Below are 14020 nucleotides of genomic sequence, written 5' to 3'. Positions count from 1 at the left end.
CGGCTCGGTCACCATCTGCTGCCAAATAAGCACGTTGGTCTGCAAGCCGGGGACAGGCGAGGGGACGAGGCGCGCACAGGTGGCCTGGCGCTGTAACAGGCCTTCGGCGGGCCGGGCCGGGCCGGGCCGGGCCGGGCCGGGCCGGGCAGCGGCGCGGAGGGAGGGAGGGGGCTCCCCGCCCACGCCAGCCCCGCCGAGGTGCCCGGGCCAGGCGCCAGCAGCCCTGCGGGCGGGGGAGGACGCGGGGCGCCCAACGCTGGGCCTCATCGCCTCGGGGTGGCGACAACGGGCGGCGCCGGCGCGGCAGCCTCCGGGGAGGCGGAGGCGCCCGAGGGCCGCCGGAGCCGGGGCGGGAGGCGGGCGCCCCTCGGCACCGCCTCGGGCGCCCCCGTGCCGGGGCAGCGCGGCCGGGGCCCGCCCGCCGCGCGGGCCGAGCGCCCTCTTCCGCGGAGGCAGCTCGCAGGAGGAGGAGGCAGCGGGCGGCCGGCGAGGGCCGGAACCGCGGCGGCGGCGGCGGCGGCGGCGCCGCCGCCTCCTCCTCCTCCTCCTTCTCCTCCTCCTCCTCCCCCGTGAGCTGGTCCCGCCGTGACGCCGCGGCGCAGGCGCAGCAGCTCCCAGCGCCTGTTGTATCCGGCCGGCGCCTTTTCTCTCTTTCCCCCCTCCTCCCTCTCCCCCGTCCCTCCCTCTCTCCCTCCTCCCTCCCTCCCGCCCGCCCTCCCAGAGCCGCCGCGGTCGGTGCCGCCGCCGCCGCCGCTGCCGTGTGTGCCCTCCCTGCCCCCTGTGCGCCCGGCCGGCAGCGCCTCGGATCTCCCCGGCTGCCCCATGAAGCGATGGCAGCGGCCAACTTCGGCAAGATCCAGATAGGGATCTACGTGGAGATCAAGCGCAGCGATGGTCAGTGGGGAAGGGGCGGCGGCGCGGCCGCAGCCCCCGGCCGGGCGCCGCCTGCGCCGCCTCGGGAGAGGCGCGGGGGGAGGGGGCTGCGCGCGGGGCCCATTGTGTGCGCGGGGCCCGGGGAGTGGCCGGGCCTGGCGCGCGCTGCGGTTGTCAGGGGAGCGCTCGGGCTTGGCGGCGGAGGGCGGTTGCGCGGGGCGCGAGCGGCGGCGGCGGCCGTTGGGGACGGGAGGCTGCGGCAGTGCCGGGAGGCGGGGAGGGGCCGCGCCGCGCCGGGGGGGCAGGCGGGGGCGGGGGGTGGGCTGAAATGTGGGGGAAAAGGGCGAGATGGATGAGGGGAGGGGATGGCTGAGGGGAGAGGGAAAAAGGGATGGGATGGGCTCGTGGGGGAGGGGAAATGGGAGAAGTCTGAGGTGGGTAATGAGATGTGTGGGGTGGATCGGGATGGGGGTGATGAGGTGATTTGGGGGGAAGGGGCCTGGGTGGGGAGGAGAGACTGGGGGGGCTTTGGCAGGAGGGTGGGAGGGCTTGAGGGGAGGGGATTAGGTGATGGAGGGGGAAAGGCCTTAGTGTTAAGGAATAACTTCTTGTTTGCTCTGGCATACAAGCTGTGCTATGAACAAATGACACAACACTATGCACTGACAGAAATGCTTTTGGACACTCCCATCATTTGACAAAAAGCTTAATGTTATTATTTCAGCTGTTTTTCATGATTAAAGTATGAAAAGAGCACTTGTTTTTTCTGCCCGTGACTTGTTATTTCTACAATGAGACCCCCTTGTTGGGGAGCCAGTGTTTCTCACCCTGCCCAGCATCTCCTGGCAGGAGCATGTATGGTGCCATCTAGAAATATATGTGAATAAAGGAAGTGTGTGTATGTCAGATTTAGGGTACTAACTAGTCGTATTTGTCTGGGTGGAGAGAACTGAAATGAGAAGTTCAGTGGCTGAATCAATGGCAGGTCACTTGTGACTTCAGCTCTTTAATTTGAGGGAGAATATGTCATCTGTTCTTGGCCTGTATGAGATCTGTGAAACCTACCAAACTGGGTGGGGTTATGTTGGTGTTTTCTGGAAAGTCGTTTTTTTCTCTAGTGTTTAGGAGCTTGCTAAAGAATAATCAAATGTTTTTATAGGAAGAAAAACCTGGAGATCTAAGGTACAGAAGACAGCATGGCTTTGGCATGAGGCAGGAGATAGGCAGCAAATCTTTATACAGCTTGTCTTCCTCATGTTCCATACTGCAGTTCAACCGTACAATAAAAATCTAATACTCAGTATTAGCTGAACACGATATTATACCTAATCCCTCAATTTGTGCATAATGGCTTGTGTGTCACGTGAAGAATCTGATAGGTTTAGCAGTTATTTGCCTAACTCCTACAGATCTTTTTCTGAGGTTTCAGAAAGCCTCATCATAGCAACTTGTAAAACTGTTTTCCTGAAGCTTTGGTGAACTTCCAATAAAAGTTACTGTATGTTTTGTTTGTCTTCATAAAATAATGCATGAGAATACTTTGCTTCCTTTTTTCCTTTCTGCAGAATTCTGCTTGTAATATCAGAAGTGAGAACAGTAAGTCTTGAACATAATGATACTTATTTTTATTACTGTGAATGATTTACATATTTTGCTATATCACTTACATATGTGATATAGCACATTAAGTATACTGCACATCAGTAATATACATATCTTCACAGTTGCTCAGGCTATAGGTTTTGAGCATTTGCATTAGCTTGGTCCTCGTGTGAGCAACCACACTGAAATGTCATACTAGAATTACTGGGTTCTGGTTATTGTGATATTTCCCTGTTTTTCATTGGGACTGGTGGAGGAGATGATGCATTATGGCTCAGCCTATGGCAGTGTTCTGTGATTCTTCTCCTACTAAACTGTGAGAGAAACTCTCCTAGGTAAATGAAGGGAGCACTTTGAGAAAGAGATAGAAGGATGGTCAGCACTAGGTTGAATTTAGATTGCATTGTCTTTCAGAAGATAGGCTACCAACCTGATCTTCTAAACAGGGGAGGTTTTGCTGCCTATGCCTGTCAGCTGTGTTTTTCCTACAAACTCTCTCCCCCATCCAGTCTGACTCACAGAGGGGTCTGTGAACCCCAAAATACCACAGATTGTCAGAAATCCATGGCTGGGTTGAAGTGGAGGTGAGAAGAATGATCTTCCTCTTTCAGTAACAGTGAGCTGCCCAGATCTGCTCAACTCAGAACTGTACCTAGGTAGAATCAGGGCTAGGTATCATACCAGCTACCCCAAGTTGAAAGCACCACTAAAATCATTTAAGAAACTTTTGGAGAAAGCAGTATGTTGGCCTGGGCTTTTGTTCACATGTTGCTTTCTCTGTAGGAAGTCCTTTTTTAAAACTAATTCTTTAAAATTCCATTATCTATCTATTTGCTGAATCTAGAGGAGAATAAAATTTTATTTTGTTTATGGGGTAATTTGAAAAAGTAAGCATTTTTCCCGTCTGTTCTCCAGTTATGTTAAATACTTTTCTGAACACAGAGCTTTATTAATTCCAGAAAACTCTTAATTCTTCTTTTTATTTAAAGAATCAGAGAGAACAGTATTTTTTGTAAAACATGAAGCACCATGTAAAACATCAATTCATACTTGTTCATTACAGCAGATTACAAAGACATATAAAACACAATAAATGCAAGAATGAGACCAGAACATTCTGGAAAGGAAAGTTACATGTTCTGTCATTTTGACAAGTTCTAATTAAGTTTAAGGGTTCCATGAGAGATTTTTTATTGGACTGAGTAGAAAACAGATATTGTACAAATGAAATGCGTTATTAGAACTCATGGCCAAAAACACATGAAAACCAGTATTTGGATAAAAGTCAATATTTCCAAGGACTGATGCTGCAGAGCTGCTTGCTGGTTGTCTGTTTTTTCTCAGTGTGTAAACATTGGTATAAATGTTGTCTAGAGTTACAGGTAATATTTCCAGTTATAATTACATGGAATAGCTAGTTATGTTCATGTAAAGTAAGAGCATACTATGTGATCAGCTAGTTTGGCTTTTTATAATCATTTCTGATACGGAAATTTACTCCTTATTTCAAGACAATTTACGAATGTTGCTTGAAATATGCCTTTGCAGTCTAACTTGGAAAGAGAAAGGAACTCATTCAGTTTAGTTTGTGAATTGTTAATAATGGATTGCATTACCAGTCTTAAAAAATGTGCCTTATCCCATGGAAGCTTAGGGGATGAAATGGTGGCTGGAAAGTACCTATGAGACCAGCTGAAATGAAGTTTCCTCCTGTCCAGAAGATACTGCTTTCTGAGATCTAAATATAATCATTTGTTTGTTGATTAATTCCATTTATTCAAATAATAATTGTCTACTGCTTTACTTCTGAACTTATACCTGTATGAACAGGATATGCATGGCCCATAGTAATGTTCTCTCCACTTCTCATGCATTATCTATTTAATGATGAAAAAGACCTATACAACTATTTTGGAGAAAGGGCAACTCACTTTTTTTTTCTGTAAATGCAGTCTTTAGCTGAAGTAGGAGAACTCCGTCTTATGCCCTGCAGACCTTTAGTAGGCTGATTGGTATTTTTCTTTAAGTTTTTAAGTCCAATTGTGCTCCAGCCATTTCATCCTCGGGCTGTTCCTATTCTCTCTGTCTTTGCAAATCTGAAATACTACCTAGAAACAGAAATTAATTATATGTTTGTTCATTTGGAAAGTGCGGTACAGTTCTGGTCTCACTATGTCAGAAATAATGCAACAGAAATGAAGAGAGGGGTATTCTTGTAATTGGGAAGAGTGACTGAAGATTTGATAGAACTTCCAGGAAAGGAAAAATGGTGATTTTATAGAAATTAGCTAACACATGGTGTAGAAAAGAAAGATCATGAGTTTGTCTCCATTTTTTTCCCCCAATACAAGAATAGAAGCACAGTCAGTGAGAAAACTTTTCCTTGTTTATTCTCTTTTATCAATTTAAGTTATCACATAGATCTTTTTACCAGAGGATATTGAGGCCAGAAGCCTAGCGGGATTAAAAAAAAGGATGCTGATATGGATGGTAGGAATATCCAGTGTTACAGTAACAATTACAAAAGTGGCAGTTTTAAAAGGTAGTCGCTGTCCCTACTGGTCTGTAGTTTAAGTAACCTCTAGTTTATGTGAGTTAGGAATAAATCTTCCCTGTAGCTGTGTTATTCTATAATTGCCTACTTAAGTATTTTCTTCATTTGTCTCTGAAGCAATGAGAAATGGTCACAGTCAAAGATAATCTGTCTAGTCCCAGAAGCTATTGGCAATTCTTCTATCCTTATGTTTTCCAAAACATCATAGTAACTGTTTAGCTTTCAAACACTGACAAGACTGAATTTTATAACAGAGAGGGCTCTAATATATTTTTTTTAAAGCCTGACTTCTACAAAATTGATGTTTCTCAATGTTGAAAGGTCCATACTATCCTCTGTCTTTTGTGTAATCCTGTATGATAATCTTGATTTTTATGTACAACTCCCAATAACAACAACGATTTTATAGCAAGGTAGAAGGTATAATGATACTATAAAAATTCTGTTCAGTTTTGGGTAGTTGCCCTATTTTAAAAGCTATCGAGGGTAGTTTTAAATGGTAATGTGCTTTTACTTTTTCCTTTGGTGATATATATCTATTCTTTCCGTGTGATTAAGACTTTTTTGTTACCACATTTAAGTCATTTGACTCAATTACCTAATCCCTATGTAAGCCATACTGACACAATGTGTCTTTGTCCTTCCATAGTGCCTAGATCACACACAGAGCTTTAAGTCTGTTTTTGTCAGTTGAGCTGATGGGTCCAACATCTAGGCTGATAAGTTCTCGTATTTTTATATCCGAAGTTTTTGGGGCTTATACCTGCAGGAGTATTAACCAAGAGGGTGTATTAAACTTGCTTTGGCTTTTTTAAATCACATTTTGAGCATTCAACTTTTTGTTATTCAGCAAGTTGATTTTCACTTTAACTTGCAGTTTTTCAGATTTTTGTGCATGTCTTCTGTATTTTGTATAAATAGCTCTTCAATGACAAGAGTTGAAATCCTAATCTTTAGAGAATCTTCTCATCTTTGGTAGTTCCATGAGCATATTTAATATAGAATTGCTAGCAGTAATGTCTTTAAAGCTGTATATGGCTACTAGGATTACACAACTTGTATTGCATGTTTTTCCCCCCTCATTATGTTGTGGGAGAATCTATCCTTTATTTATGCTTGCCAGGTAAAGTTACTGCTCTTTCAATCACTCTCTATAGTGGCCTGTTACCTGGGCACACTTAAAGCAGTGTTTTCTTCTTATAGCTTTATGAACTGAAGACTTTGCCGTGCTGCTGCAGTATTGTTGAGGTGGGAAGAGATGATAAATAGTTGGGAAGAGGTCATGCCTGAGTAGAAAGTAGTGTCATCCCAGAAGTATCTCTTTTTATTTGCCCTAGAAGATGAATTAGTCTTTTGAGTTCTTGTTCACTTGTCTTGTCACTTTTGAGTCTTTGTTCACTTTGTTCACTTACTGAGGCACAACATGGAGAAATGAGTGAACGGTATGAAGTGTTTGCCAGATCATCAGCTCCTTTCCTGGGTGGCACAAAATCTGTAACATTTTTGTTGAATTGACCTGTGAAATGTGCTATTGTGATTTCTGTGTTTGAGATGTAGGTAACAGAATGGAGTAAATTCAGTTCCTTGCTGTTATATTTAAATTCTGTCTTTGTCAACATTTATTGTTGGTATCATAAAACGTGGTTTTCTTTTTAACTTTTTTTCTCTCTTATTGTTATTAACTTATCTTTTCATCCTCACCATACTGTATTGATGGAATCTTGAGATCAGGAAGAGAATGATGTGGTCTGCCCGCTGTAAACACTAAAATATAGTTTCTATAGAGGAAAAGAATCAATGGCTTTTGATAAATTAAAGGTTTAAGTTAACTTTTAAGTTAAGTGAAATTTCTGAAGTAATGCAAACAAAGTAAGATACAGAAGTTCATAGTTAGGACTCCCAAGCAGTCTTAACTTTGTCCAGTATTGAGAATCACAAAATGGTTGAGGTTAGAAGGGACCTTTGGAGATCTAGTCCAACCCCCCTGCTCAAGCAGGGTCACCTAGAGCGTGTTGCCTAGGGTGACGTCCAGACAGCTTTTGAATATCTCCAAGGAAGGAGACTCTACAGCCTCTCTGGGCAACCTGTTCCAGTGCTCTGTCACCCTCACAGTGAAAAAGTTTTTCCTTATGTTCGGATGGAACTTCCTGTGTTTCAGTTTGTGCCCGTTGCCTCGCGTCCTGTCGCTGGGCATCACTGAAAAGAGTCTGGCTCCTTCTTCTTGACACCCTCCCTTCAGATACTTGTACACGTTAATAAGATCTCCTCTCAGCCTTCTCTTCACCAGGCTAAACAGGCCCAGCTCTCTCAGTCTTTCCTCATAAGAGAGATGCTCCAGTCCCCTAATCATCTTTGTAGCCGTTCACTGGACTTGCTCCAGCAGTGCCACATCCCTCTTGTACTGGGGAGCCCAGAACTGGATGCAGTACTCCAGATTTGGCCTCACCAGGGCTGAGTAGAGGGGGAGAACCACCTCCCTCCACCTGCTGGCAACACTCTTCCTGATGCACCCCAGGATACCATTGGCCTTCTTGGCCACAAGGGCACATTGCTGCCTCATGGTTAACTTGGTGTCCACCAGCACTCCCAGGTCCTTCTCCGCAGAGCTGCTTTCCAGCAGGTCAACCCCCAACCTGTACTGGTGCATGGAGTTATTCCTCCCCAGGTGCAGGACCCTGCACTTGCCTTTGTTGAACTTCATGAGGTTCCTCTCCGCCCACCTCTCCAGCCTGTCGAGTTCCCTCTGAATGGCAGCACAGCCCTCTGGTGTATCAGCCCCTCCTCCCGGTTTTGTATAGTCAGCAAACTTGCTGCAGGTGCACTCTGTCCCTTCATCCAGGTCATTGATGAAGAAGTTGAACAAGACTGGACCCAGTACTGACCCCTGGGGGACACTGCTATCTACAGGCCTCCAACTAGGCTCTGTGCCGCTGATCACAACCCTCTGAGCTCTGCCATTCAGCCAGTTCTCAATCCACCTCACTGTCCACTCATCTAACCCACACTTCCTGAGCTTGCCTATGAGGATGTTATGGGAGACAGTGTCAAAAGCCTTGCTGAAGTCTAGGTAGACAACATCCACTGCTCTCCCCTCATCTACCCAGCTAGCCTTCCCATTGTGGAAGGCTATCAGGTTGGTTAAGCATGATTTCCCCTTGGTGAAACCGTGCTGACTACTCCTGATCACCTTCTTTTCTTCCACATGCGTGGAGATGGCCTCCAGAATGAGCTGCTCCATCACCTTCCCAGGGATGGAGGTGAGGCTGACTGGCCTGTAGTTCTCTGGTTCTCTTTCTTGCTCTTTTTGAAGACTGGGGTGACATTAGCCTTCTTCCAGTTCTCAGGCACCTCTCCTGTTTTCCGTGTCCTTTCAAAGATGATTGAGAGTGGCTTAGCAATGACATCCGCCAGCTCCCTCAGCACTCATGGGAAATGTGTAGTAAACAAAATTTATGGTCAAGCATGATGGTGTTTGTGATTTATAAGTAAAGAGTTTTTAAGAAGACATTTGCTTTTAATAATTAATTTCTCATAATGCTTCTGTAGCATAGTTAGAGTTATTGGGAAGCATCGATGCTTTCAGCAGGTATGTTTGGATGTTGCTAGGGTAGAAGGTTTTTACTGAGCTGCGATACTTTTTTGATGTCAGTTCACCTATTTCAAGAATATGAGCAAGCATTCAGGTATATGAGCAATTCTTTTTGCTTGAAAACTTATATATCTTTTTCCAGTTTTACTAGTTGCCTCTTTTCATAAGAGAATACTTACCTACATTACAGCTCCTTCTAATGTTATTTTTTAGACTTAGTTGCTATTGTATTTTCCAAACCTTCAGTATATTTTATTGTGACTTGTCATTGGGGTTTTATATAAATTGTTCTCAATACTGCACTGAACTTAGACACTCAAACATATTTTCCTAGCTATGTTGTTTGGATCAATTTTTTTTCTGGGTTTTGGCAGAGCTTTTCTATACTTTTTAAGATTTTTAGACAGGCATCATAATTAAGTTAGCTACAGTTCAGCTTGACTATTGGTGTGATTCCACAGCTGTTGAAGCTGTGTTAAATCTGGGCTGCTTTTGGCTTTCTGCTGCATCAGCATTAGTTTTTGCTTAAATATGTTATAAGTTGGTTCAGGGAGATGATTGATCTGAAAAAAACAGGACTATGAGAAAAGAGGGAGGGAGGGTAGAGAACTCAAACTGTGGTAATCCAGATGTAGATTGTCTTAAGCTGCTATTAGTTATATCTGTGAGCCTATTCTTATAGTGTGAGTACATAAGCATGTGCTGTTTCTTTTTCTGCCCTCATTCCCTTCCTTAAAACAGGCATTGTTGTTATTTCACTGTTTCGGTGCTATTTTTTGTTTTCAGTCTAAGAATTAAAATGCCTGTAGCTGGCTATATTGTTCCCAATCTAGAGATAGACAGATGGGTGACATGCTTTCCCTACAGCTTTGACCTCTGTAAAGGGATGCTTTGAAATCTATAATAAGTATACGGTTATGAGACAGTACTGACTATATCTGACATCCTGGAAATGCATTTTGCTCATATACCCAGCAAATATCATGAAAAACAGGTCAGTTTAATCAATCCATAAACCATTGATTTACTGGAAGATGGGTGGAGTACATCTATCATGTTAAATTATTTTCTAAAGTGGAACCAGTGTTGGAGGCTGAATACTGGGCTAGATATTCTTGTATTTTTTTACTCTTCTCTGCGACCTGTTCATCACCCATAGAAAACAAAGTAGCCGTAGATAGTTCTCTGGGTGGGTGTTACATAGATTGTGTTGCCATTTCTGTGTAGAGGAGTGTTCTGTAGAGTTACTTTTGATGCCTTCAAATTCAGTTATTGCTAAATACTTAAAACTGAATTTTATATTGGTTAGACAAAAGGTGATAAAGCTGTGTGAAAAATTACATTAGAATTATCTTTCCTGGAAAATTGAAGGAATTTATTAGACCTGTGCTTAATTTTTTTTGAATGTCTGTAGTGCAGTGAGTCATCTATATGAGCAGAATATACCTAGAAGACTTTTGATTAGTCTACTATTACAGTTTAAATTCAGTTTCTCTTTAATATTGCTAGGAACCCAAGTTAATTTTAGAATTGGTTGGTTTAAAGGAGTAAATAGAGGTTCTTGAAGATAATTGTTCTTCTAACCAGAAATTTAAATGACATTTTAAAAAATGAGATTTAGTTAGATTTAGTGATTAAGCCACTTCATCACAGTTTTTTGAGCTGTTTTTTGAATGGAGTCCTGTTCAGCAACACTGAGTCTGATCTTATATTTGACTCTTGAAAAAGAAGAATTAGTGATTTTGCTACTTAAAGGCTTGAATGTGATAGCAGGGGGGTTTGTTCTGGTTTAATCAAATAATGCTGCTTTGCTTAATGCTTTACAATAAATATAGCTTATTGTTTTTACTTAGTAGCAGTCCTGGTTGCGTGAGGTGTAAGCTGTTGACTGCAAACTTGAAAAGTCTTCTGTATTCCTTGCTGCTTCTGTATTACCCACAACACTGATAATCTCAGAACTCTGTAAAATTTAAAGCAAGCAATAATTAAAATGACTTCAGTTAACCCACACATAACAACAAAATTTTGACTTCATTGCATTTTTATCGGTGGATGATCATGCTTTCCATGTATGTGAAATGTTATTTTGCTTTTGCTTTCTCAGTAATTCCCTTGAAGTTTTGCGGTAAAGTGCAAGTTTAAGTTTATCATGGCTCCCATCAGTCAGTGAAAGGTCTGTCTAATCCTAGATTTCAGAAGTGTGGGTATTTTCAGTGTTTTCTGTTACTTACAGACTAATATGCAAAGAGTTGTCTTCAATGGAAGAACATACCAAATGCGTATGTGAGTGGGGGGAGGGAGAGCGCGAGCTTTGTTTAAAGCTTTCTGTTTAGAAGCAAAGTATCATATGTAGTGTATCTGTGCCCTTGCAGAGTTTGGACCTGAGATTTTTTGTCCACTTGTTGCACATCTAACAATCACTAAAATGGGGTAATTTCCTTTTGAGGATGAACTATGTAAGGAGTTTGAGATGTATTTTGTACTGATTTACAGAAGTGTTTGCTAGACACGCATAATTTACCAGTGGTAAAGCTCAATGCTTCCTCTTTGGCTCTAGCCAAAGAGCAGTGGAAATGAATTCGGTTTGAAAAGCACGTGCACACTCTAGATTTTGGAATACTCCGAGTTCCTGATTCAATTTCAGGTTATGTTTGCATGTTCTTCTATGTTGTATTTATGAATTGAGCTTCCCTGTTCCTTTTGACAATTTAATGGGATAGGAATTCAGGTGGTGATGAAAGGGGTGAATATAAATCACTGTTTTTTTTGTTTTTTTTTTTTTTAAGTTACAACAAGCTTTCATCAAAAAATAGAGACAAATTTAAATGTCATTCAAAGTTTACTTATTGTTTTGAGCTTGGACTTCTAGAACCTTGTTAAGATAAGGCAAAAATACAAGCTTTAAGCTTTTACAGAACTGAAAACTTCTGGCTTAATTTTAATCAGGAACAACAGTTGACAGTTCTATAATAAATTAAGTAATGGTAAATATTCTTAGTAAAGTAAGGGAAATATAAAAAAAAAAGTTCTGTTTGACAGAGTGAATCATAAATGGCAAATGGTACCAGTCAAAAACATCTATTAAAGGTGCTTGTAGAAATTTTCTATGTGATGTAAGAAGGTATTGTTTCTAGGCTGCTACTGTCAGATTCCAAAAAAGCAGAGAAAATCATGAAAAGGAGGTCTCTGCCATTTATTCAAGGAACAGACAAAACAAGAGAGGGGGAAGGGAGGGGGAAAACTGGCCAAGTCATCTTAATCTTTTGGCAGAGGTATTCACCACACCATTTGAATCCACCACAATCTTAAATAGTGGTTGTAGAATAATTTTTTAGCTTTTCTACAACAGGAAACTCCAATGCTGTTTGAAAGAAATACTTGACTGAATCTACCTTTGCTCCTACATACCGTAACTGTGTTGAAATTTATACTGAATACAGAGGATTTTGATCTGTAAAAATATATAACAATTGATTCTAGAGAGGAACTGTACTTTCAGAAGCAATTTTAAAAGGTTTCAAAGAAGCTACCTGCAAAATTATTCAAAAGGACTCCAAGGAACTGCTGGCTAAATGTGCAAGAAGATTTCAAATTATATTCAGTTTTAATAAATTAAAAAAAAAAGAGATGACATTGAACTATTCCTACAACTTGTTTACAAGTTGTCAGCCCACAGGAAAGATGTGAATATCATTACCAGCAGTTGAATGAAAAGCATCACTTATGCTGCTGCAGTAAATGGAAAACGTGATAGATGACAGAAAATACTATTATGTCATACATTAATATTTTGTTCTCATCTAAATAAAGTTAACAACTGGTTGTTTAATCTTCCTCAGACCTCAGAACTGCAAGGGGGAGTTCAGATGAGCCATGAAAATGGCCTATGGGTACTGGAAAACTTTGTGTGAATATTGAAAAAGGCAGGGGGTTGTTTTGTTTTGTGCTGCTTTTACACTTTGGAAAGGAGATTGCCTTCTGGATCTGTGACAAAATGAAGATTGTTCTACAAAAAGTCAATGAAACCTTTGTTTTCTTCTGTCTGTAGAAGTTTTTTATTGGAGTAGGACAGTATGTTTTTTTTTTTTTTTTAATCATGTATGAAGTGCTTCTGCATTTTTGAAGGTTTCTCCCCCTCCTTAAACTAAGTGAAACACTACCCTTAAGAACTTAAGAAATGCCCTAGTGGCCCTTCAAACTGCTGGTTCATCTAGCCCAGTGGCAGTAGGAAATGCTATTTAGTGAAAGCCAGCAGGCCTTGCCACTGTCTGCAGTCTGATGCCTTTGTGTTCCCCTAATATCCAGAATTTTAGTAGGGATGTTAGAGATATGACTCTGCCTATGAACCTGTTGTCTGTGAATTTATTGAATACCTTTCAGAACCAACACTCTCTACCTCCAGAATCTCCTGTGGAAGCAAGATCTGTAAGTTCACTGCTTGCTGTATAGAAAAGTACATTGCCTCTTCTGTCTGCTTGAAACTGATCTCCTTTAAGAGAGTGCTCCTCGTTCCAGTGTTACAAGGTTTGGTGAATAACAGTTTCCACTCATCCTTTCCGTTATGATTTTGTAAAGCTCAACCAAATCCACCTTCAGCCTTCTCCCTGAAAGTGAGAAATCTCAGCATTCTTAATCTCTGCCTGCTTCATCCTCTTGGTCATCTTAGTTGCAATTCTCTTTACCTTCTCTAGTTCTGCTGCATCTTTTTTAAGGTATGAAGACTAGAGCTACACACTGTACTTAAGATGTGGGTGCACTAAAGCTTTATGTAATTTCAAAGTGACACTCAGTTCTCTAGCTTCCTGATGATGGCCAACATTTTACTGGCTCTTTTTTTGTTGCAGCTGCATATTGAGGCAATGATTTTAGAGAACGGTAAGTGACAACTTTAAGGATCTCTTTTTTGAGTTGTAACTGCTAGTTTCAGTTTCAGCATTTTGTACACATAAATCAGAGTATTTTTCTCTGAGTGCCCTGTCTTTGTTCTGTCTACATTGAAGCTCTTCTGCCACCTTTTTGTCTACTCACTCATTTTTGAGAGGTGCTTTTGAAGTTCCTCACAATTGGCATGGCATCTTACTACCTGAAAGGCTGTCTTGCTGAAGGATGAGACCCCAAATCTAGTATAATTCAGTGTAATTGAGTATCTGGCTGGAACTAACATTTAAGTTTTGAGCTGATGTTTTGGAAGGTCTCTATCACAAAAGAAAACACTGTTCTGCTTTCCCAGTCCCCTCCTTTTATGCTTGTTTGCATAAAATCTTGCAGAGAGGATTAAGATGTTTCACAGCTACTGAGTGTTATGGCTGTGTATGCACTGTAAATTTATCTTGCTCCTTATTTTAGTCTAGAGTCCTGGTATCATGATCATTCTCACTGCACACATGCTAGTTCACTTCCAG

The 14020-nt window shown here is 41.9% G+C and overlaps 1 protein-coding gene across 4 annotated transcripts in view; it reads left to right on the top strand.

Annotated features, from left to right (window-relative positions):
- Positions 1–730: 730 nt before the first annotated feature.
- The window catches only part of KIF2A (kinesin family member 2A), a 58817-nt gene continuing 45527 nt past the window's right edge, over positions 731–14020 (top strand). For all 4 annotated transcript variants that reach the window (XM_067316307.1, XM_067316305.1, XM_067316306.1 and 1 more), the window contains exon 1: positions 731–894. In XM_067316307.1, the coding sequence (XP_067172408.1) occupies positions 831–894 (64 nt within the window). In that variant the 5' untranslated portion in view covers positions 731–830. The remainder of the gene's footprint in view (positions 895–14020) is intronic.

The sequence above is a fragment of the Apteryx mantelli genome, chromosome Z (genome assembly GCF_036417845.1).
Source record: "Apteryx mantelli isolate bAptMan1 chromosome Z, bAptMan1.hap1, whole genome shotgun sequence".
Classification (NCBI taxonomy): domain Eukaryota; kingdom Metazoa; phylum Chordata; class Aves; order Apterygiformes; family Apterygidae; genus Apteryx; species Apteryx mantelli.
Note: the sequence above shows the minus strand (reverse complement) of the source record. Positions and strands in the feature narration are given on the sequence as shown.